This window comes from Chamaea fasciata, unplaced genomic scaffold (genome assembly GCF_029207755.1).
Source record: "Chamaea fasciata isolate MVZ Bird 193981 ecotype frontalis unplaced genomic scaffold, bChaFas1.0.hap1 SCAF_5, whole genome shotgun sequence".
NCBI lineage: Eukaryota > Metazoa > Chordata > Aves > Passeriformes > Sylviidae > Chamaea > Chamaea fasciata.
The window spans coordinates 27194676-27221002 of record NW_027094090.1 but is presented as its reverse complement, the minus strand read 5'-3'; the positions used below and the strand labels follow the sequence as shown (position 1 = coordinate 27221002).

Here is a 26327-nt window from a genome sequence, read left to right as displayed (position 1 = left end):
ACCATATTAACTTTCTGAAAAGACAGCTGAGACTGTAGAGCTGCTATTTCATCACACTCTCACAGTACAGTAATTTTACTATTTCATTTTAATGTGTTTGGCCAGTTACTTGCTAGTAAGCCCAATACAAGGCTAAAACTCAACAGCACTTGAGAGAAATAGAATGATTAATAACGATTGTACCCATTTATAGAGGTATCCTTATGAGGTGAGCGAAGAAAAAATGAGGTAATTGCAAATATAATGATCTGTAAGCTAGAAATGTTTGTCTGAATAGCAATTTCACCCAGCATGTATAATTCAGGTAACATATTCTTCTGAATGTTGCTTTGATATAGATTATCAAGTCATCAATATTTTGTCAGACAAACACACTTTCAGTAATGTTATTTTTATTGTAAAATAAGAGACAAAAAGGATATTCAGCATACTATTCAAGAGTTAGACTTCAAGCTCTAAGCTGCAGAAACACAAAAGGAAAAGTACTCTGTCTTCCAACAGCAGCAGCCAAACTGCTAAACTCTTTCCTGGGCAGAAAGAAGAGCTAGTCAATCTGAGGAACTGCACAGAAGTATTTCTGCATTTCTTACTTCCACCCAAGGATAATATGCATGTTGGGGAATACATTATAAAAACCCTACACTCCCTCTGATAGGAAGCAATCACCTTGGATATTAGTGCATAGAGTCATTTTAATGAGGCTTCTCAAGGCAATGCAGATCCAACTGACTTTATTAGGCATTTAAATATGGCCTTCAGCAGGTATTTAACAGTAAACTGTAAGTAGAATAGATAACTAAAATAACATACAATTTCAAAGATTTTAATGCTAAAATCTTAAATTACCTATATATTGTCCAAATTATTAAGTACATTTAGGATCTCTGGTCTTTTCAGTTCAGGCAAAGTATATAGATCCATATATCTGGATTTTGCATACGTGGAGGTCCTGGCCTTCTGCTCCATACTGAAATACCCTTTACTCTTTTAAGGGTTGGAAAATCCATAAACTTGCTGGTTTTCAGATGTTATTTTCATTATTGCTCTGGCGGCCTCTGAGGTTTACTAAAAGTTCACAAAAAGAAACAAAATAAAATCTCCATTTATCTTAGGTGAATGTGGATTAAGTATTTAATCTTTATTTTAAATTTGGTTTACGTATCAGTTCTTCAAAAAGCATCTTGTATTGGTATGCCATTATGTCAATCCTAGCAACAACAAACAAGTACAGAAAACATTAAAAATTAAGAAAAAAAGATCAAAAAGTTTAAATAAACACACAATATCTGTGCCTGACAAAAATGTGGCAGGGAAACTATAATAGTTATGTTAAGATTGTGGACTGCCCATTTACAACCACTCAGTGGCAAGCACATTAAAAGTTGTGGCATAAATCCACTATACGAGTATTTAATCTCTCACATAGAGGTTAGACAAACTTTCAAAAAGTCTGATGAAATTCTGTTAATCTACTCCATCATTAATTGCAATGTAGATATTTATTTTTACAATAGGGAGTAATCAATGCTCAGAGCTGAGGAAAATGTTCAATTCCATAAAAATTAAATTTGCATTAGCATTGCTTTAAAATAAATTTTGTTTGGCATGTCAGAGTACAATATTGAATCCAGCCTGATCTGTTTGCAATGGAATGGTCAAAGAACAAGATTTGCAAGTAGTAAGAAACTCCAGTTTAATTTTTACCTTCCATGAGCTGGTCTGGCATAAAAGCAGACTTTGCTTTGAGTGGGAGGTTGGACTAAAGAGTTGCTGAGATCCCTTCCACTTGACTATCCCATGATAATCCTCTCACAGAAAGGCTTGCTTCTCTGCCAACACTGCCTTGGGTAACAAATACAGCACTACCGGCATCGGAGGCTGCCTAGATGTCTTGGTATGACTGCATCAGATGAGAGCAATTTAGATGTTACTAGAGGTGAAGGGCACTGTTCAATCTGTCTCTAAGCTAGTTGTATGGAGCTGAAAATTCTGAAAAGGCGGACAGTCTGCTGGAGTGCTAAAGGAAATAAAACTCCATTTGGTCACAAGGCAATATTTGCTTTGATGTTACCTACCAAGAGAAGAGTAATTCAATGAAATCCCAGCAGGACACTAAAAATGGTTTAAATGTCCTACTAGCTTGTTTAAAATTTTTAAAATAACACACCATATTTATTCAGTTAACAGAAAGCAACTATTTTCTAGGAAGAGGGAAGCATGATTCCCTGAAACATTACCATCTTAATTTGTAATCTCTTTGTTTCTGCTTAGCCAGGTGTTCAGTGTTTTCCAAAGATCTGGAGCTGAATACACTCCAGTTTTATACACAGCTTAAAAAATACAGCATTAGCAATCATTAATTACAGTTAGCATTACAACCAATTCATATTAAGTGCTAAACTTTGGCTTTAACTTCCTAGAGTGGTATTTTACCTCATGTAGTGACTATACTTAAACCACTTCACTCTTTACATATTATAAACCTGCAATGAGTTTCATGAGAAGTGGTTCTGCTAAAAAACTTGTCAGTTTGAAGGTATTATTTATGCTGAGTTTCCATAGTTATCGCCAATATCAAGATTACTTCCTCCAGTATCAAGATTATCAAGATACTCTGCTGGAGCAATTTAAGAAACACAAATTGGTCAATTAATTTTTCCTGAAATTTAGAGTACCCTTTTACAGATTATTAAATGGACATCGTTTTAAGTCCTAATTTTGGAAAAAGCAACAAACTAGAACCACACAATTATAATACCTGTAACCTCATGGAAGCCATGGAGTATAAAGCAGGACAAAAATAAGCTGCAGCACTAAATTCCAGCCTTTGCTCAATCTTATCAGCAGATAACGTAAGACAGACCTTTCTGTTCTTAGTTCTGCATGTGCATAAAATCATTGTCATGCGATTAACTTAGCTCTAAGTTTAAAGGGAGGGTTGGGAAGGCCTTTAAAGCATTTTTCAAGTGTTAGAACCATCCTGTGCAGACAAGATTGCATTTCTATTCTTTAGCATGGGCAAATGCTATAATTTGATAATGTTTTTAAAGAAAAATGTTTCTGAAAAAAGTAAATTATATTGCTCACTGGTATTATATCAACTCCCTAAGTAAATATTCTAGCACTGGAATACTCTGAACTCAAAAGTATGAAGAATAAAGAAGTTTTAGAAGAAGAATTTTCAGCAAAAAAAAATTAGAGACTATAGACTATGTTTTGCTATGACCATTACATCTGCCAAAGTCTGCATGTTGGCATTCACTGGGGTTAAGTATTTGAATGTAACTCAAATCAAAATGTTAATGATTAATTATAAAATTACTTCTTCTTGCAACAAGGATGCATTTGTCATTATGCAGTAATTTGCAGAATTTATTAACAAATATTTTCCAAAACAAGCACAGAAAGGCTTGCTTTAACAAGAATTCCAGTTCAGTCCTAAATGGGACTCTTGTGAGAACAAGAAAATCTTGTCTTTTTAAATGCCTGCTGGTTTTTAACTCAGACTCTCATATTCAAGATAGAGGCTGAATGGAATTTGAGTAATTTGAACAATTACAGGAAATCATATTTATGTGCAAAGGACAACTTTTAAAATTCAATTTAATTTCTGTTTACATGTCCTGATAATCACACACAGCAAACATCAACACTTAGAGCAACCACAGCTATATCTTATTGACAGTAAATCTAGATAGTTTGACAGGGCAAAAACCAGTTTAAGCTCAGCAGTTGAATGCTTAAATGCCTTTCATAGCCATGCAAAATACAAGTGTATGGGAGATTCAGAGTAAAAGATGAAGCAGATCTAATTCATTGTTATGTAAATAGTATAAAGGAAAACCATAAAAAACAAATTGAGAATATGAGACTGTGTGTGATACTGCTTTCCACACTGCCAATTTACATGTGTTTTATTCTTGGACTTTTTCTGCAAAATGCAAAAACTGGTTACCCTAGCAACTGCCACATGTTACTCAGTTTATTTCTGAGGTACAGAGCAGCCTATAAAAGAATAATATTGTGCACTTCTATCAGGATCTCTCAGCACCACAGAGAATTCAGAACTTCATGTGCCAGCATGTGCATGTATTTTCTGAAAGTTTTAAGAAAGCATATTAAAGAAAGAATATTGTTTGTATTTTGCAAACTCATTTTCTTTACGGTTTATGTGCAAATTAAAAACAAAGATTAGGAGCTGTATGGAGAAAAAATGTATACTCTGTCCAACCTGATAGTTGCTTTCTTCTTTATTTTTTTAATTTTTAATTACAGTTCTAGTAGACATCTAAAGCAAATAAGTAAAGCTTTCAAAACTTTTTTAATGATGTACAGGATATCATCTTCCAAAGCATAACAGGGATCCAAGCAACCTGGTAGAGTGGAAGGTACCTCTGCCCATGGTGGAATGGGTTGGAAATAAAATTATCTTTAACGTCCCTTTAAACCCAAATTATTCTATGATTCTATGATAATAATTATGAAGATCTCCAATTCTCATCATCTGTTGAAGGTTTCGTTCAAAATAAGAATTAAAGGATTTTGCAGTTGCTCATTAATTATATGTCCTCCCTCCCCAAAATGCAGAACTCTTTGCTACATGTCTAGGCCCCATATAATTTATGAGGAGATGTCTTGCAATGTAGTACAAAGTAACCAGAACGATAAAAAGGGAGTCAACTGAAGTTATCCATTAATGAACATACCTTAGGGAAAAGTCTGACATTTTTTTCACTTTTGAAGCCTGGAAAGGAGTCTCTGTGTCCACTGGAGATCCACAACCCCTGGTGCTAGAGACAGGCTTTTATCCAAGTAGTCTGCTCAGGAACCAGGCCAGGACTCATAATTTATAGTTTATAGTTAACATATCATTAAGCATTTTTTCCCATCTTCCAGTAATTGTTTTTTCTGGTTTCCACATGAAAATATTTTTTAATAGAATAGAGGAAAATACTTGGATACATCCTGACTCCTCTTTCCAAATACATGATTTTCCCATTAAGATCATAAAAATATTTCTAAATTTGTAATTGAAATGGAATAATCAAAAATTAAAAAGTCTTTGGATTTAAATAAGCATTTGTATGTTTGAATATTCTTCCTGTTAGCTTTTTCACAAGGTCTAACCAGTAAATGCTGCTCTGCCTCTTTTACTTATCTCTGATGACTTCTTCTAGATCATCACATACTTGGAAAGAATACAAAAGCTAAGGAACATCTTAGCAGAAGAAAATAAGCCCAGATACATTTTTTCCCTATGGTTATCAGGGATGGGGATTTTGGCATGTAGCTAAAACTGCAAACTATAGCATTAGATTGACAAGCAAAACAAGAGCACATGTACAGCCTCTGAACAGGTTAGAAGTTTTGAACAGATCTGAAAGCATCCTCTTGGATTGGAAGGGTAAACTAATAGAGGCTCATTCTGTATTGAGGCTTCGGGAAGCATTCAAACTAAAAGTGTCTCAGACATTACTGCTATGAGCATATGCTTCCCTTTGGATTCTTGTGATGCTTGGTTTAATCAAACTAAACACAATAAGAAACACAATAGCAGGGAACATATAAACAGACCTTTTTTTGCATTCCCTTGGGACATGCTATAGAGTAATCAATTGTAAATTAATTGGGGAAAATTTGTTTTGCATAGCATAGAGAGGAAAAACATTAATTCAGAATCATTTGCTTAATGGCAATTCTAATATGTTATGCATGTATTCAACCATTTGTGAGATGCAAAACAATTACCAAAGATGCAAACATCAATAAACTGTAATCTACACCTCTATTAAAAGAAAAAGTAGAGTCAAAATACTAGATAAAATTTAATTTCTACTAAGAAATATTGAGATTAGTTATTTAAGTGCATCAAATCTTCCATCAGCTTATGAGAATTTATAACCATTTCATTACATTTAGGCACACTGGGTATAGATATGCAAAGCCACTCAACAGCACAGAGGTTTCATTTTGTACAATCTATCTGTATGTAAGCACTTGAGTCAGTACTATCTCTCTATCTGTCACTTACTTTAGGTCTTATGTAAACAATACCTGCTCTAAGTACACTTTCAAGAGCAACAAATACTGAGCTATTAATGGTAAAAATCTAAAAATAATTTTATTTATAAACAAAATCCTGCATTTGTGGTTTGTCTTACATTGGTCTAGGTAAATAAACAGATAAAATAAGTCTATTAAACATATGTGATAAAGGGACAGAAAGAAACTTTTTTAAAAGTCACTCATTGGTTGAAGTCCCAAAGCACATCTTCAAGTGAAAGCACAAGCCCACAAACTAATAAAATAAAAATATATTAAAAAATAAGTATTCTTCAGTTTATTTGCCTTAATAAGTAAGTTACCTTAATTTGAGACTTAGTGAATGTGAGATTTAATAAATACCATTCTTGCTCTGATTGAATGTCAGGCCATAGGCTTGTTTCAAGATGAGAGAGCAACAATTTTGTGTCTGTAATGAACCCTCCAGATGATTTGTCTGTGCAATGCTTTTCTTCTCAATAAAACATCACAGTCAGTCTCTTTAACTGTAGGTCCTTCATTAGGATGTGCTTTGGTTAAATAGAAATTCATTTTTATTCTTAACACCAGAAACAAACTAATGCAAATTTGACCTGATTGTTGACTAGATCTCTGACAGAAGGCAGAGAGGAAAGAGCAGTCAGAAATCTTATTGCACATGTGGAAAAGAGTGGCTTGTGATGATTTTTGCTTTTCATACCATTAATGAGGTTTGAGACCCCATTTTTGAAGTTCCTGTCCTCAAATCCACCATTTCCACAGCCAGAGGCATTGTAGGTCAATGTGGTTATCTCAGAAAGATAAGGTTTTTGTGACTGTACAAGCCTAAGCCCCAGAGGCACTCTTTGTCCATGTGGTTATCTTAGAAAATAAAGCTCATCACCACACAATTCTACAATCTATGCCTAACCAGACACAGTCAAGCCCTCAAGAATTAATGGACTTTCCTAAGTGGCATAAAAAGCATCTCTCAGCAGAAAGAAAAACTGTGCACTGGATCATTCGGTTCAAATTCCTTGCATTTAAGAATTCAGTAAATAGCTTACAAGTAGTTCTAGAAGTATTCCTGGTATGTTGAGAACTTACGTCTATAACATAGAAATATAAACATCAAAAAAATGCTAAGGATTTTTGCAAAAGTTACATTGCGTTCAGAATCCAGACATTCTGAATCATATTTGCGCTCTCTTTTTTTCTGCTTTTCAAATTTGTTTGCAGGAATAAATCTGTGTTCCCACAAAAAGCTGTGCAAAATGAATTCTGAGTCTATTACTTGAAATTGTTCAGCTGTAAAGCATATTCTGGCTTGGATTCAACGAAGTTCATAAGCAACAGTTTATGAAAAGTGAGTCATTTACTTTGAAAGTACCTCCAACACAAAGTATTACACAGAGGTAACTGTAAATGCAGAATATCAAATAACAAATATGAATTATTGTGTTTTTTCAGTCTGGTTAAATGGGAAAAAGAAAAAGTGTTGAAAAAAACATGCAGTTAACTACTGCAATCAAGAACTGGTACATGAAATCCAGTACATATGACAGCACACTGCAGAAAGGAGGGAAAAATCGATGACCCAAAGAAACATGGAGCTTGGCCTAGAATTTGAGACCTTTCAGATTATGTGTGATAAACACTGAGCTCTCATAACAGGTTGATGGCATTGTAAATGCTGGTTTCATTCATCTCTTTTAGGCCTAAAGGACTGAGAAGTCTAATTCTTACCACATGGGTCCCTTAGTCTTAGCCTGAGTGGAAAAAAAGCCCTCAAAGGACAAAGCAACAAATATTCTTTTTTTTTTTTTTTTTTTTTTTTAATGAGAAGTGGTAGAAATCACTGGGTAGAGCAGAATTAGAACTGAGTTAATATCAATTTAGTTTTACTTCCAACTCAGTTAACTTCCAAAAATGGTGACCAAGAGAATGGAAAGGAGGAAAAAAACCCCAACCCTTCTCTTTGCCCTCATCTTACTCTCCCTTCTGCCTCTAGCAGACAAAACTTGTTTGTACCTATTCCTTTCAGCATAAATCAACAATTACGTGTAGTAATATTGTATTATCATTTTAAATTGTGCTCAGAATACTAGCCATCAAGGACACAGTTAACTAATTCCTTATCATTCCACAGCAATTTTACAAGCATAAGGTGCAACTGTGATGAACAAATTAAAAAAAAAAATCATAGTAATTCTGAATACTTTGACAATTTTTTTTACCAAATATATTTCTTTTAAACTTTGAATCTGGCTGGCAGGGAGACCATGAATATAATGAATGGTACATAGCAGCATCCCACAAATTAGGATGTGAAAGGCTGGGAGACATACATGGAGCTACTTAAAGTTGATTTCCAGTCAAGAAGTATTCCGAATATTTTCCAGGCACAAAATTAAATGAGACCACAATTAACCTGAGCTGGATTCTGACACATGCCCACACTGCAGAATGCTCTATCTGTATCCTCCTTTCCTGCAGCCAGACACTGAAATTTTATCTTTAACTCTACTGACAATGTCTACTTTATGAAGAAATAGTTTTGCAGTGAGTGTCAGTGTCCCCATAAATATTGTCACATCAGACAGAAGTCACTGAAAGCTAATAATTTTGAATATTAAAATAAAAAAAGGATATATAAGTAAGACTATTAGAGCAACTGTTGCTTTAGAAGTATGTTGCCTGATAGCCCCAAAGAATTACCTGTAATTGTGCGGTATCATTTTGTAACCCTGGAAAATTCTTTCGGTAAGCAGAATGGAAGCCTAACACTTGTAAACACTAAAATATCAAACTAGCATGGGTAGCCTCTGGAACTAAGGATTTTTCTTCCAGTGAAACAAATTCTGTTTCATGCTGCTTAGTTATTATTATTTTTAAAAGAGAAAGCAATTAAAACCTTGGTGGAAAATTCAAGAGCGACTTTCATAACAAAAGTATTACAGACTCAATAGCAGTAAGATAGGAATAAGCCTGTTCCAAAACAATCTGCCTAAACTAATTACCAAACTAATGAAGGCTAATCATTTCAAACCTTAATAACAGCTTGGAAAATATGCTATTTCACAATTAAGCAAATGAACCAGAAAGATTTTTTCTTTCACTAGAATGTGTTGATTTATCTTTCCATTGGATTTCAAGGATCATATTTGTGTATAATCTACTACTTTATTTATAGAGTAAAACAAAATAAATTTTAAAAAAATACTTTCCCATTCATCAAAAATACTTTGTTGTAACTTTCTTTTACATTCCATTACAAATTCAGTGGAGAGAAATGTTGCCTCCTTCTCCGTAACAGTTCTAGAAATTGAGATCATACATAAGGAAGTATTTGAGGACATTAATAGGAATATTTCTGCTTTAACAGAATAGAATTCTTACTTCTCTGACATAGGGGGGGTCTAATAGAAATTCCTGAAAGAATTAAAACCCTGAAAATAGCTTGGAAGACCAGAAAGAAAAAAAAAAAAAAAAAGATGCTTATCAAGATTTCTTCACTTTTGGTAGCTATACAGTATTAAAATGAGATTATTCAGCCTAAGAAAAAAACAACTATAAATGCTTATCAATTAAGCATAGCTAATAGTCAGTGTTTTAACTCACAAACATTGAGCATTAGCTATAACCAAAACATTCTTGGTATTTATCTTATGTATTGGGTCATCATACTGGACAGTCATGATAAGGAAAAGGATGTCTAATCCTTCTGGAGGAAAATTCAGATGTTTTGCTAACTCTCCACAAAATGACAATTGACTTCAAAGCATTAGTTCCCTGGACAAAAAAAGGGTTTGGTAATAGATCAAACTTTTAAGAACATAACCTGCTCAAAATTCTTGGACTGGTGCAGATCACTACACAACAATGTTCAAAGGAATACCAAGCCTTGCTATGTCAACATGTAATTGTAGTCTTCCATTTTTATTTCTTTCAAGCTAATTATAGGTGTTTGTAACTAAGCACCTATGTCTCCATCTCCACTAGAAATTCCATCTTTCATTAAAATATTAGGCTAGCGAATATTGGTTTTCTGTGTCCAGATGACTATAAACTACAAGGACATTAAAAAGAATTGAGACATCCTGACTTTGGAGAGAACACATCTCAATAAATCTTCAGTATTTTGTTCCAATATAGGCTTCTATTAACTACCAAAAAAATGTTAAAAACGTTTTTAAAATTGACCCTTGAAAAATAAGTATTTGTGGAAAAAAGGCACCTAAACAGCAAAATTATTTGTATCTTATCAATTTACATTCAACTTTAATTTTTAACAGTAACCTGGGAATTCTAATGAAACTAAAACCCAGTTTTCAAGCCAAATATTTTTATAGCCTTTAGGGTATTTTTCTTACTGCTTGAAATGCAAGTCCTAAAAGCCTGCTCCTGAAGGACTGCCAAACAAAGCTATTCTACCTCATAACTACTCGACTTTCTACTCATTACTTCTATAACTTTCAAATGCTATTTCATCTTCCCTGGATGTTGCTCACATTATTACTCATGAATACCAAGAGACAGAAAAAAGCATTCTGTCACCTTCAAGGGAATGTTTACAGGATTTTTCAAGTTCTCAGGCATTCAGATATGATGCTTTGCCTATTCATTTTATCACAGAATAATCTCAACCTTTAACCGACTGAAAATTACTGGATGGCACCAGAGATTCAGAACTGAAATTTCAGAAATACATCAGGATCATTCTCCACAACCCGTAGTGGAAAGTGAACCTGATTGGTCAAGGTTTGAAAATAGAGGAATTAGAAAACTCAGTGCTCCACACTTCATTTTCCAAACCTGGATTTACTTTCAAAATTTGCACTTCCCACATAAAACAGGATACGATGACAAGGACAGTTTACAGCATACTTAAACAAACCTAAGGACTGCTATGGATTTTGATCTTTCATGTTTTATTTTCTTTGTATTAGGAATGTTAAAGCAACTTAACGTGACATTTCTTAGCTCATTAACAGAGGACACAAAGTCATTTGCAAGGAGACAGACAGGTGGTTTATAACTTCCATCATTATAATATCAAACAAGGTGACAACTATTGCCTGAAGGAAGGATAATTACACTACAAGAGAACTTAAACTATTTTTTAGTTCACATACATAAGAACTGGCAGAACAAAGCCACACACCAAAGCTGAATTATTCTCATTTACCTGTTCATATTATGATTAACCATATTAACCCTCAATTCCATTTTATTGGTATTGGTTTGTGCACTGCCTCAGCTAACTCCATCAAGTGAATTATCTTCAAAGTATCTGCACTACATGTTAAGCACTGCTGCAACACAGAAGACCTATTAATATTTTTAGGGAAACAACTCAGCATCTTCATCTTATTATTTAGATGGCCGATCAAATGCTATTGGGATGCTGTCTGCCTGGTTTTAACATACTAGTTAAGGAAGGATGAGTTAAGAACACAACACACCCTTTTAAATATCAGTTACCCCTGCTTTAAACTCTTCCATGGTATTTGCATATTTTTCTCCTCAACTATAGCAACAAATATAGTTTTAAATACTGCAGATTGCTTGTAGGATTAAAAAAAAAACAACTTAGGTCATCACCTTCAGCATGTATCTAGAGATTTTTCTATGTATTTTCTATGCTTCTAAACAACTTTTCTAGGACACTAAGTACTCTCTGATTATGTTTGCCCACAATGTTTTCTCTATACATACTCCTAAATATTTTCCATACATGGCAGTATGTTTTTTCAATTAGTTCCAGTTACTTTCCATATATACTCCTAGTTAATTGGGGAGAACAATTTATTCATCATTTATTCATCAACAAAGATCACCAGCAATTAATCTTCATATGGCCCCTCGTACTTGATATATTTTTCTATAATTATGATGCACATACAGGGAGAAAACTCCACATTTATTCAATAAATACAACTACTCCTTATCTAGCTGTAAATGATTTCTCACACTACTAAATATTTGTACAAAGAACTAACAATTCTTTCTACTCTGTTGTCAACAAATCTAAAACTGTTTTACAGAGGAAGCAACCTTCATTTCCCTAGTCTCCCTCAGAAAATTTATTATAATTTTCCTCATACCAACTGATTCTGCCCTAAATCCAGTTTGTTGTATTGAACCTCACCAGTGACGTATACCACATTTCATGAGGGTTCTTACCTGTAGCCAATAAGCTAACATGATTTTTGGCACCTCCTGGTTTCATAATTTTTGTTTCACAAGCCTTCTGGTGCCAGTGAGTGCCTCTACGACTAAGGAAGCATACCATGGCTTTCTTCTTACTTCTGATAATCACTCTGATGACTTCCATCTTTGAATCAGAAATTACTGCTAGACCCCGAAAGCATAACTTGTCATTTTACATTGTTGAAATATCACACTATTGAAAGATCTATCTTTACTTATTCAAGTGGTTTTATGGCTGAAAAAGACAACCATGCCATTATCTGAAAGCATGAAGGCTGAAGTCAGGCTTAAAAAAAAGTCTTAGAATAAAAATGCAAGTTACTTTGGCATAACATCATTACAAAATTATACCAAATCCATTTTTGGAAGGGCAAACTGGAAGGACAGTTTGAAATGGTTTATCTGTCCCACTTTAATACATGTGGTAAAAAAAAGCTGTTCCAAAATCACCATTAATAGCATCTTTTCAATGTCTTAATCCAAACTTGCCTTTTCTTCAGTCTGAAGAGCAACTTTTCCATAGCAAGAGGCATTTCTTTACACAAACTCATCTGTGCATCTCCATCATTCTGACCATATGTGAGGTAGTGTTCCTACATGTCTGCAAATAAGCATCTAGAGCAGATATGTCTATCCAAAGTCTTGGAATCATAAGAAGGAATCACAACAAAATGCAAGAGAAATTATGCGTGCCAAGGAAAATCTAATGCAAACTTTTGAATATAGTGATTGCAATCTGGTTGATTGGCATGAATTCCTGAACAATAAATACTGGTCAAAATTCTTTGGAAGATCAGAATGTCAGATATGGCATCCAAAATTCAGAAAGGTGATGCAAAGAGGATAGATTCTGGAAAGCTAAGAAAGAAATACAAAATCAAGATGTGGCTATATCATATAAGTTTCATAATTGAAGTAATCCTATTCAATGCTAATGAGCCAAATAATTTAACATTAAAGAATTGAGTCAATCTTTCACTTCGGACTAAACTTAAAAGAATATTGTAAAATAACACTAAAACACTAGAAGAGTTATACATTGGGGAATGATGGAGTGGGATCGGTGGGTATTATATCTAAACATGCTGAAAAGTTTTAAATAAACTTTCAGTTTTGAAAGGAAATGAAAACACTTGAAAGAGGATTCAGTTAATATTCCAGGAAATATAAGATTATTTTGCTGCAGTGACACACACTGTTGAAGGAATTTGATGCTTAATTGCAAGTATTGCTGTTTATCTGTATTGTATTTATCGTCTTCTGGTCTTATTTTACAAAGTAAGTCTTGAGAAGATTATACTATCATTTTAATGTATGTACCTCTGGGGAAATAAAAAGTGAACCACAATAAACATATACTGCAGATTAGAGCAAGCGATTGGGTTATAAAAAAATACCCCATAATTTTAGGTCTAAATATAACATTAGTTTTGAGAATCACATGAAAAAAACCCTTAACATGTAGTATTATTAACGACATGCTTAGTTGAGGAAAAACTGTAATTAAAACTGAATACAAATCCAAATAATTTCTGCAATCAAAACAGTACATGACAGTACCTCTATAAGTTTGTAATTTATGAGTATGCCTAAATTACTCCAACTGTTATAAAACACAGCAGAAAAGAGAACTTTTATTTCCTGATCTTTACAATAATATTCTGGTTTATGCATTGTCAGTTCTTACATCCTGAAGTATTTTTTATCAATTCATTTCTCTACACTGCCTCAAGCAAAAAAATTACAAAAATTATCCACTTTTGTTGAGCAATACATTGTGAACCTGGTTCCCCAGGTATCTCTGAATGAAAGTAATCACCCAATATAGTCACAATTATAAAAAAAGAAGTCAGACTAATTTGGTAGGAATATTCATGACATAATAAATATCTCATCCACTACTGGCACTTCAAAAATAAACCATTTTTTGGTTTTTAGTTTCTGCTTACTATAATGATAAGCAATAAATGTTTTCCCTTCATGTACCTCAAACCAAATTTCATGTAATATGTTCTAGGTATACATGAATTACTGGCTGTGATTGTAGCAGAATGTTGCTGATATAAGTGCATTCATTAAACCCATTTATATCTTCGGATTATTACAGTTGACATTCAGTCCGATGTATATTGGACATCTTTTTTTTTAAGTTATTATAAGAGCATTTACCTTGATGTGACCATGTCCCAAACAAACCATAAATATACCAATAAACTAAAAGGTGAATTCCCTACATATTCAGAGGCTTCCATTAAAGACCAACAATTTAAAGCAATTTAGGCCTTCCAAGCCTAATATAAATATACCAATAAACTAAAAGGCAAATTCCCTACATATTCAGAGGCTTCCATTAAAGACCAACAATTTAAAGCAATTTAGGCCTTCCAAGCCTAAATTTCTGTTATTGACAAATTATAGAATAGAAATTATAACTCCTAAAGTCATCATGTTTATGATTATGCTAGTTTTATTACAGTGACCTTTCTCCCCAGGAAAAAAAAAAAAAAAAAAAAAAGACAAATTAATTACCAAGTAAAATATCATGCGGTAAGTACAGCCACTACCTGTTCTTTATTACAAATATCTGAACACACCTATTTTTATTGTTTAGGCATATTTAGTATTTACATATTAAGAGCCCCAGAGGAAAAACATATGCAGATTTTGCCAGTAGCTTTGCTGGATTTTGGCTAGGTTTTTACTAGTCAAATGTACCACATACTTGCAGAATCTGTATGGTAGCTTTCTAGAAAATCAAGCCAAAACTGGTCCGAAATCTTTAGTTCTGGCCATCTGCTAGAAGCATCTGGTAGCTGGGTACATGCACCCACATCCAGAACGTGACTGCTCTCTTGCCAACTATGTGCCTAGGTAACTGCCAATATGTGCTTCTCCACTGCTAACATGACAACTGTCAAAAATGAGCTGAACATGTACAAATAAATCTAAATTAAACTAACATATTACTTTCCTAAGTTACAGCCATCATTTTTGTACATAATTGCTTGATAATGGCAATGATAAATAAGTTGCAGAGTGAAATCTGTCTAAAGCTAAGAACTACAACAAGAATACCAAGGATCTAAGTATTTTGAAGAGTTATCGGTAACATTTTAGTCTGTTTTCTCTGACAACTAGAAAATATATATGTAATACTAGCGATGTGTTACATCTCTATATAGAAACATCAGAATTATACATGCAATATCTGATTCAGGAAGAAGAAATAAAAAGCAGTTCAGATTCTTTTTAAAGTTTCTTTTTCTTCATCCAAGCACATAAAATTATATGTAGCCTAATGGACATGCACTGAATATCTTGCAAGAGGATTTGGAAAGCAGTATTACAAATGAGAACATAAATAACAAGTTAAAATACAAATGGTAAAGAATGTTTGGCTTCCATTGAAATTCATTCTCTTGTCCTATAAAGATAATTTTCTAAAATCTTTGCTCACTAAAAAAAATAAAAATTATTTTGTGCACTTTACATTAAGAAAAGTATAAAATAGGTGGTAACCATAATTACTGAAATGATTAATTCCTTTGTGAGATCAAAGTAAATTTTCGTCATCTTTTGCTGCGACATTTGTGAAAAGGAGAGATGTATTCAAAGGCTAGGTAGTTTATGATGAAAAGCCAAAAGCACATCAGAGACAACAATAGAAGGACAATCTAAAATCAAAGACTAGAAAAGTAATGCAGAATCATGATAGTAAACTACTAGACCGTGGCTAAAGGAGAAGAACAAACCCAAGGATATTCAGAAATTGTCACAGTGACTTTTTTCTCTTACCTGTCTGAATCATCAGTTGTCCCTTTCCTCGCATTTAATCTTTAAGCTCCATGGAGTAAAGATCATGGTTTGGTTTAGCAGCAAGTGAACACACATGGTGATGTGGTCCTGCTCCACTGCTTTAGCTCCAATGTGCAGTGATGCTGCTGACACCATATTAATAATGGTAACAAAAATACTATTTCTATTAAGCTTTTTGATTTTGATTGACAAACATCTTACTGCACATACAGGTACTCCTGAAGTTGTCTGCCATCCAATGGTCAGTGATGGTTATCCCATTTAAAATAGGCTAGTAAACATCCTAATGTTTTTCCATCCTCCATGTTTTAAGAAATGTTTTACTAAATGTTAATTTATATCCACTGAAAAGTTACTCTAGAATAGCTTATACAATAAATTAACATATATTCTTTTGGACTCCATTTAACCTTTTGCTTTCATCACATCTACTTTGAATACTGTATTTTCTAAGCTGTAAGATTTGATATATTGCAATGTTTTCCAAAATACTGGAATGTAATTTTTGATTGATCCAGGAATGACAACTATAGTAAGATCTTAATGAATCGTACGTGGTGATAATTCCTCTGATATCTGCTAAACTCCATTAAGAGATGGTAAACAAGAACAATAGAATAGTAAGCCAGACTAACTTAGTGAGAGAGAAAGGCTAAATCTCATGTAAATGTAGCTGATCATAATGTTTTTCTGACTCTATCTGTGTTTGTAGACTAAAATAACCTCAAATCACGCAATGTCCATTGACATAAAAATTTTTCATGATTTATAAAACCTTGTCATTGTTGCAGTGGTTTAAGGTATGAGAACATGTCCTGTTTTAGAGGCATATTAAACATTCCAAGACTGTGGCTTTCCCTCAGGCAAATTTATTCTGCTTAAGGAGAAAAATTAACAGGAGGTGTAACAAGTTCACAAAATAAATATAAACACATATGCTGAAATAGTTATTCAGATAGTTCCAGTCCAGGGTTGAATACCAGCTTTGCCATTTCTTTTACATCTTACATATAATGCAATTCAGGGCCAGCCTGAAGTTCTAAAAATCAATCATTAGAAAAAAAGTAAAGTGGATTTCCAAAATTAGTCAAGGTCCCAACAGAGACGCCTACCCAAATTTTTCACAAATGTCCAGATATTTCAGGTACTCACTTTTGAGATTTTCAACCTAAGACATTTTTCACTCTCAGCTGCCCAAGCTGACTACCTCAGAAACACAAAATTTCTAGAAAATCGTCATTTGTCTTTCAGTGTGAGGTCATATCTTAGCTACATGTAGGAATATAAAATATTAAGAGCATATTAAAGTGAACTGTTAATTTGTATTTGTAAAGAGAAACAGAATGAAATGCTTTGCTCCAGAGCATGGAATGAAAACAAGACTGCATAGGCTAGCAGAAATGCTTTCCATTTCTATAGTGCCTATATAATTTTCAGGAATCTTCTCAGATCAGGTAGTATAGCTTACTTCTATAAGTATTATTTCAAGACCAATTCTGTTATGAAAATGTATCTATTATATTAACTTTTTGTGCTTTAATGAAATATGTCAAATATATAAGATTTTGCATTTTTTATTAATTGTAGTGTAATAAAAAACTCCCAAGGAAAAAAATGCCTTATAAAATTATCAGAAAGATATTAAATGTTCAAACTTCAGTCTGTATGTTTCCATAACCAACATTTAGAAAACCTAAAAAACCCTGAAGTGCCATAACTAAAATCGAGTAAATTATGGAATGTCTCATGCCCAATTTTTGGTTAGTGACATTTCCAGATTTCTGTCCATAGAACTGCTCAAAGTGGCTATAATGACAAGAATTGAGAAGTGCTCATTCAGTTGATGTGTTTGAAAGGTAGCTTTGTATGAGCAGCTGTGTTTTCAAAATGCTTGCCACCTCTAAATTGGTCCTTGTGAAGTGCACTGTTTGCCTTATTGCCAGCAGGGCACATTGCACTGTAACTGCTGCATTTTTAGTTTTTATCACTGTCTCTCTAACTGCTGAAGTGGGAAAGAACGATTGCCAAAACCTGACGTGTTTCTTTTCCTTTCTGCCCACTCTGACTTGGTTCTTAGCTGTATGTTGCTCCAATGATGAGAAATGTTCCTCAGTTTATTCATTCACTGAATGTCTTTTCCAGCTCAAATGGTGATACCCTCCTGTAAATCAAATCTCCAGCTGTCAATAGCAGTAAATCAAAGAAACCTAATTAAGGTATAACAATCATTGTTTACACATGAAATAATTAGGCTGCAAAAAGTGACACACGTATTAGGGTACATTTTTCTAAAAGCAAGACATAATACCTTAAAAGCAAGAGACACACCTTGTTTAGTAAGACACCAAGTATGGGTGGCAACAGGGATGGACCTCCAGAAAAAAACAAATAATCTGTTCACAAATAGTTCACAAACCATTTTAGTGCATAAGTCCTAGTACATGAAAACAATAGCAAAAATCCTGAGGCATTAATAAGAAATAGTAATTTATTATATATGAAATATTTAGCCTTTTTATTTACAGATACTAGGAAGCAAATCCCACTGTTTCATCTGGATGAGGAAATACAAGTAAAATCAGAGTGCACACAAAGATTTGTAAATGCAGCTAGGTAAAGAACGACATCAAAAATTCCAAAACTATGATGCACAGTTCTTCCTGCTGCTTGTATGGAAACATCTATTCCACACCTCAGTTACTGGTGATAATCTGCTGTGGAGCCTTACCTGTACAAGCATCTCTACTGTGAGAAAGTTCTAAGAACAGTACTAGTTCTAAGAATTGCTCAGAACATCACACCAATAATCTTGAGAGGTCACCAAAATCCACTAACAAAGAGTTAATGCTGACATACTTGTATTATTTGAAAGAACTTTTTTAAAATAAGAAAGAAAATGGTTTCTTGGCACAGAAACATTTATGTGAGTAAACTTTAAATACTAGTCAAAGAAACAGAACAAATAACTTTCAGGTTGTCTGTGTCCTGTGCCTTTAAAACAGGATGTTCAAAATACAGAACTTTCACATAAAATTCTAGATAGCTCAAAGCACTCAGATTTAAAGCACCAGAACACATTAAAAAATTCTGCAAATCACTGCTAGTAAGAGCATTTACATTCAATTTCATTCAGTATTTACTATTACTAGTACATTGATGATGAAAAGGAATCAATGCATTCCAGAAGTTGAAAGTAAATGCTTTTTTTCCCAATACAAACACTTATTTCTGTGACACCACATTCTTCAAGGAAACTGAACTTCAGATACCGTTTATGCTGCTGAGTGCAATTTACATGAGGTTTATTTTGTTACAGTGAATGACAGCTCACTTTTCACTTCAAAATGATTTGAAGACATCTTGAGGTTGGAAATTAGTTAAATACACAGAGACACTCACATAATCAGTGCAACCAGTTAAGCAGTTATACTGCTTATCTTGGTTCTGGGCCTTGATCGCTTCAAGTGGGATTGAAAAACTTACATAAACAATCTAAGTTTTCTTATATTCTTAGTCAAGACGCATATGGGAGTCACACTATAATATTGCTACCAAAAAAAAAAGAAGAAATTGCCACTTGAAGCATGATATACAATTTTTGCTGTTGTAATATATTGCTTTTTTATGTACTCTGTCCTTTGAAGAGTACTGCTGTCATATCATTTAGTTTTAGGTTGTCCTGCCGGAAGCAGGTGATCCTTATGGGTCCCTTCAAACTTTACATATTGTATTCTACAATTGTATGATCTCATAAGCCACCATGGATGTCCATTCTACTACAGAAACATTATTTTATTTCACGCCTTGAATGACAGTTAAAACCAAATGATTTTTATATAAAGCAATACATAGATGTACCACTATTTAAACAAAAAATCTTTCTCAATTGAAACAGTGTATTTTGGAATGGTGGCTGCAGGCTGGAAATGTCAAAATTATTCTACAATCTGTTATTCAAGCCACTCAACCTCAGTGAATATTTTACACAAGACAGAGGCACTTTAACTGAAGAAATAAGAAAGATTTATGTCAGAACACCATATGAGCTTGAGCTGGTGACTTATTAGCAAAATCATTCACCATAAAGAGAAAGGACATCAGATTAAATCATAACAAAGCAGAATTTCAACCTGGATCTCAGCTCTTCTTTTTTCTTCTGCCTTTTGCAGAAAGCCTTTCTAATATATATGACATGAAGATATCCTCTGGTGCCCTTACTTTTGGTTTGAGAATCCCATAGAAACTAGAATATAAAAGCAGGAGTATAAATGCAAATACAGGAGTATGTTGGCTCAAAAGTATACAAAAATGTAGTTTATGTACTTTAAATGGTACAGCCTCTTAGGTGCCTAGAACACACATGAAAAGTCCATCTTGGTACATATTTTATGTTTCACAGTGGCCAATAGCAAATTTCCAGGGAGGGACAGAAAACCAGGTCAGCTGTATTGTTATGCTTCCCCAAAATGCTTTCACAAGTACCTCTGCTGAGCAGAAGTCCCTGAGCATCATAGTGGGATCAAAAGGCTGTGATATCTGCAGTAGCAGTCTGTTGAATCTCAATTAATTTACAATTCAGTTAAGATTTTCAATGATCTTTCAATTATTTGAAGCATACATTTTGTATTTGTCATACTGAAAATACATTTTTGATATACAATCCAATTGAAAATACAATAGTCAGTACAAAATGTGCTTCAAGAATATGTATCAAGAACATGACAAAAATATTCTCCCCAACATGGCCATTCTCTTTTCCCCTTACACAGGAAATTACATCTGTGCATTTGGCATAGAATGATTTCTACCAAGACCTTTGATAAATGTGACAATACTCCACAGAGGGGTATCACCTTGCCTCCTGGTGGAAAAATTAAGAGCAATTTGCAGGCATTAACTTTTCAAGACAAACCTTTATTTTTCTGCAAGCCTCATCTAATTTCCCAGAACAAAGGAACAGATTATATTTTTACTAATTCAGTCAGTATGTCTTAGTATTTTAGTATAAACTGGGCCATGTGCATAAAAACATACTATTGATCCTCAAAACAGCAGAATGTTTTCTGTATGTTTATCTCACACATTGTCTGTTCACACTATTAATAAACTTACATGTTAAAAAAAATATTAAATGTCCTTAAATGCACATAAGACAAAGAACAGCCTCAAAGACTTCCCAAATGTACTTCAAATTGGCCCATGCTCGTATTACTTTACACAGTCCAACACCTTTCCTCTGAACTGTTATGGAATGCATAGGTGGTCACCATGCCAAGTCGTCCTGGGCCTGGAAAGGACACCTAAAATCCAAATGCTTGACACTTAACTTTTGCAATTCTGTCTATCTATACCAGTAACCCCTTCAAAGTTATCTATCAATGTCAATTAAGCATTGATCTCATAGTTTGCAAACAATGTCAATGTGAATTTTAACACTAAAGGCAAGGAAGGGGAGAAAGGGCATAAATGTGTATTACACATCAGTCTTTGGAAACAAAATCTGGGTGAAGTTAAGTGTATATTCTATATTCTGAAGTAAATAAAGCAGTGAATGTGTACTACTTTATATAAGAAAACACAGAAGCTTTTGTATTACATGCATTGGAACAAAATGTACACTCAAAGTCGGATTTATTTTACTCCACAAAAAGAAAGTACATATCAGAAATCTGGGAAGAACACATTTGATCCACAAGTGGCATTGGTGCCACAAGGTTTTAGCCTTTAGTATAATTTGGCAGTCTAGAGACTTCAGATTCTTGCAGAGCTACAGAGCAAAGAAGCAATTGCTAGTGTAATTTTTTTTCCTTATCACTCTGAAGACACTTTTTTGCTAATATTCCTTGCAGCAGAGGTTATTGAAGCCAGAATAAGAAAGCCAGTGATTAGCCTAAATTTGCCAAGATGACAAGCTATTTATTATAAAGTACATATTTCTTTCTAAATAACACTTAAAAGAAAAACGTTTTCTTTCTAAACAGCAGCTACAAAAAGTATTAAGAATTACAAAACCTATGGATTTTCAATTTCATATATTTCTGTATAAATATCTCACAGGCTTGCCTAAGAACGTCATTAGGAATGTGTATAAATCAAACCATTCCATTTCCCTTTGATTATACATAAACTACATTCTTTATAGTTACAAACTTTATGTAAAAAGTTAAATATTCATGCTTTGTAGGATTTTTCTCAGTGTTTACATTTTCAAAGCCAACAGAAATTAGTCTTCTTCTAGTGATAACTGAAAGAGAAAAGAAAATATTTTAAAGGAGGATAAAATATGTAGAAAAATCTCACTGATATATTTTGCTTTATACTCTGTGGATCTTCATGTTTCTGTAGAACAATGCTCCACTGGATGTATGACAAGCTAAATTCTAAAGACATATTACTATATTAACTTAATTTATGCTATCTGGATACCACTATAATACTCCAGACACCACAGTCATTTTCTTTTCTTACTTGCAATAATTAACAGTAGAGAGCAAAAGATGGCTAAATTAATTTATAACTTTATAGTTTCTTATACTAATTATTTCCTCTTCTTGTATTTTAGGTCATCCTGTCATTCCTGCAAACACTAATCAATCATGGGATTTGAAGTTAATACTACTAAATAAATGAATTGTTTAATCTCCTATGACCATCTATACATACTTCATCTTCACAAAGCTCATCAATTTTATGTCATCAAGGACAAAGTGACCTTTGTTTCCACAAAATGCTTCTTACTACTGGACAAGTTGTTTACAAATTTATCACTTATCCTCAGGAAGGAAGTCCTTCGTGATCATCTTTTGATAAATGCAAGATTGTGCATTATTAATTGACCAGGTCATACTGAATTCCAAGACCATAATTGTGGAATACTAAAGGGTCTGTTACTTTCCTGAACATTTGAGCTAAGATGAAGGAACTGCAACTCAAAATTAATTTACTGCTTGGTCTAGTTACCACTGCTCTACTACAAGCTGTAGGAAGAAAAGCAGACTGCCCAGAGTCATGTATATGTGAAATCAGACCATGGTTCACCCCCAGGTCTGTCTACATGGAAGCTCCAACAGTGGACTGCAATGATTTAGGCCTTTTTCATTTTCCAGCCACACTGCCTGCTGACACACAAGTTCTACTTCTACAAACTAATAATATTGCAAAAATTGAACACCCAGTAGACTTCCCGGTGAATTTAACTGGTCTAGATTTATCTCAGAACAACTTGTCCTCAGTGACCAGTATTAATCTTAGAAAGACCCCACAGTTGCTTTCAGTGTACCTTGAAGAAAACAAAATTACTGAACTCCCTGAAGAATGTCTCTCTGGACTCAACAATTTACAAGAGCTTTATATTAATCATAATCTGCTTTCTGTGATTGCACCAGGAGCTTTCATAGGCCTCAAAAATCTTCTCAGACTTCATCTCAATTCAAATGGTCTGCAAGTGATCAACAGGGAGTGGTTTGAAGCTACTCCTAATCTTGAAATTCTCATGATTGGGGAAAACCCAATAATCAGAATTGAAGACATGAACTTCAAGCCTCTTAGCAATCTGCGCAGCCTAGTTTTAGCAGGTATAAATCTCACTGAAATACCAGATAATGCTTTGGCTGGCCTTGACAACTTAGAAAGCATTTCCTTTTATGACAACAGATTTGTCAGAGTTCCCCACATCGCTCTTCAAAAGGCTACGAATCTTAAATTTCTGGATCTAAATAAGAATCCCATTAACAGAATACGACAAGGAGATTTTAGCAATATGCTGCACCTAAAAGAGTTAGGAATTAATAATATGCCTGAACTGATTTCTATAGATAGTCTTGCTGTTGATAACTTGCCAGATTTAAGAAAAATAGAAGCAACCAATAACCCCAGATTATCATACATTCACCCCAATGCATTCTACAGACTTCCCAAACTGGAATCACTCATGCTCAACAGCAATGCGCTGAGTGCTCTGTACCGCAGTACTGTGGAATCCCTGCCTAACCTCAAGGAAGTCAGCATACACAGCAATCCCATTAGGTGTGATTGTGTCATCCGTTGGATTAACATGAATAAAACAAATATTCGTTTCATGGAGCCAGAGTCACTGTTTTGTGTAGACCCTCCTGAATTCCAGGGTCAGAATGTGAGACAGATACACTTTCGGGAAATGATGGAAATCTGTCTTCCCCTGATAGCCCCTGAAAGTTTTCCATCTACACTGGATTTAAAAGCTGGCAGCCATATTTCTTTGCACTGCAGAGCAACAGCAGAACCAGAACCTGAAATCTACTGGATAACACCATCAGGACACAAACTTTTGCCTAATACTATCTCTGATAAGTACTACATTCATTCCGAAGGAACATTAGACATAAGTGATGTAACACAAAGAGAAAGTGGCTTATACACATGTATAGCAACAAATTTAGTTGGGGCAGACCTAAAGTCAGTCATGATTAAAGTGGACGGCTCTTTCCCTCAGGAACACAATGGGTCTTTAAATATTAAAATAAAAGACATAAAATCTAATTCTGTTTTGGTTTCATGGAAGGCAAGTTCTAAAATCCTGAAGTCCAGTGTTAGATGGACAGCCTTTCCAAAAGCTGAAGACTCCCGGGCTGCACAGAGTGCTCGAATACCATCTGATATAAAGGTATATAACCTTACACATCTAAATCCATCAACTGAATACAGAATTTGTGTAGACATTCCCACTATCTATTCTCAGTATAGGAAACAATGTGTCAATGTAACCACAAAAGGACTGGATGTGGAAGTGAAAGGCTATGAAAAGAACAACATAATAGGATTCCTTACCTGCATTGGTGGTCTTTTGGGAATCATCTCTGTGATATATCTCTACAGCTGCAGCTCTCAAGATATTAACTATGGCATTGGACACAGTTATCTAAGGAACTATCTGAAGAAACAATCCTTTTCACTCAATGAGCTTTATCCTCCTGTAATCACTCTTTGGGACATGGGCAAAGAAAAAAGCACAGCAATGGAAGTAAAAGCAACTGTAATAGGTGTACCAACAAACATGTCATAAATATGTCAGTATAATTTCTGAAGTAAAAAGCACATGACTTTATTTGTGCTGAATATAAAGGCAACAAGAAAAAAAATACTTCTCTTAGGAACTAGATGCCCGGACATTGTTGTTGCCAACAAATGGAATATATATGACTCAGTATAAAAGAAGAATTTTAATTAAATGGCTTCTAAGGGTATTCTACCAACCAAATAAAATTAACTTCATATTCTAGAACTTTCATAGGACTTTTAAGTCTGGAATACAGTGGAAGTAGCCAAGAACATTTTCTGGATTTTTTTTTAAATTATTATATAAAAGTAGTGGAACTGAGCAATACCTCCTCCTGTGCTGTATTACACAAAAATAGCCACGAGTTTTTGCAGTGAACAGATATACTAGAATTGACATATGGTGTAATGAAATGGACAAATTCTGTAGAGTAGATGCAGTGAGTATGTGAATTTTTTTTAATGAGAAAATACATTTTTGATTAAAATCAAAATACTTTTTGTCTTGTTTGTTTCTAAAGAAAACACCCCACTCTTCTGGGAGTTCTTGTCTGACAATAAAACAAACACATTCCAAAGTCTGATAAAATATCTCTTTGCATATTCTCCTATTAAAATGCTAATCTGAGCACAAAGGATATTTTTTTGCTGACTTTAGGCTGTATAATGTTTCTAACAGAAACGTAAATTTAGTGATAGTTTTTTATCAAATTTTATTTACTCTAAGAACATTATAAAGGCAAAAGAGATGATGGAGATGAGGTCACTGAAACCCACTTTAATTAGATTTCAGCATGGATATTGGTTAACTATTCATTAATAGTTATTTGATCCTTTTATTTTATACACTTTTATGTATCTTTGTGAAATAATTCTGTTCTCTTAGCAACATGTAAGCCTGCAGATCTTTATTTCATTATATCTGTATTACATAATTTTATTAGTCGACAAAAGTAGTCCTTCTAGAATACACGGCAGCGCTTTCCATGGCAGTACTGTGAACCACCATCCATATAAACATAACATCTTTAAGCTCTATACAGAAACATCTCCATTATATTAGCCATTTTCCATGGCCAAAGACATTTTTCATGTCAAAAACCCCACAGAAGCAACAGGTGAGCAATGAAATTCTTGTGTAGCTGTATATAAAAATGGACAGCTATTCCTTCTACAGATATCCTACATAAGCCTCAAGTCCTTAAGAAGTAATAAATCCACCTTGTAGCTTTAATAGCATAATG

The 26327-nt window shown here is 33.9% G+C and overlaps 2 protein-coding genes across 3 annotated transcripts in view; one reads left to right on the top strand and one right to left on the bottom strand.

The window, feature by feature from the left end:
- Positions 1–25571, top strand: part of LRRN3 (leucine rich repeat neuronal 3) — a 31610-nt gene extending 6039 nt beyond the window's left edge. The window contains exon 2 of the mRNA XM_066183073.1: positions 22613–25571. Within this exon, the coding sequence (XP_066039170.1) occupies positions 22964–25090 (2127 nt within the window). The 5' untranslated portion in view covers positions 22613–22963 and the 3' untranslated portion in view covers positions 25091–25571. The remainder of the gene's footprint in view (positions 1–22612) is intronic.
- IMMP2L (inner mitochondrial membrane peptidase subunit 2) overlaps positions 1–26327 on the bottom strand; it is a 410658-nt gene that overhangs the window by 219150 nt on the left and 165181 nt on the right. The window lies entirely within an intron of this gene.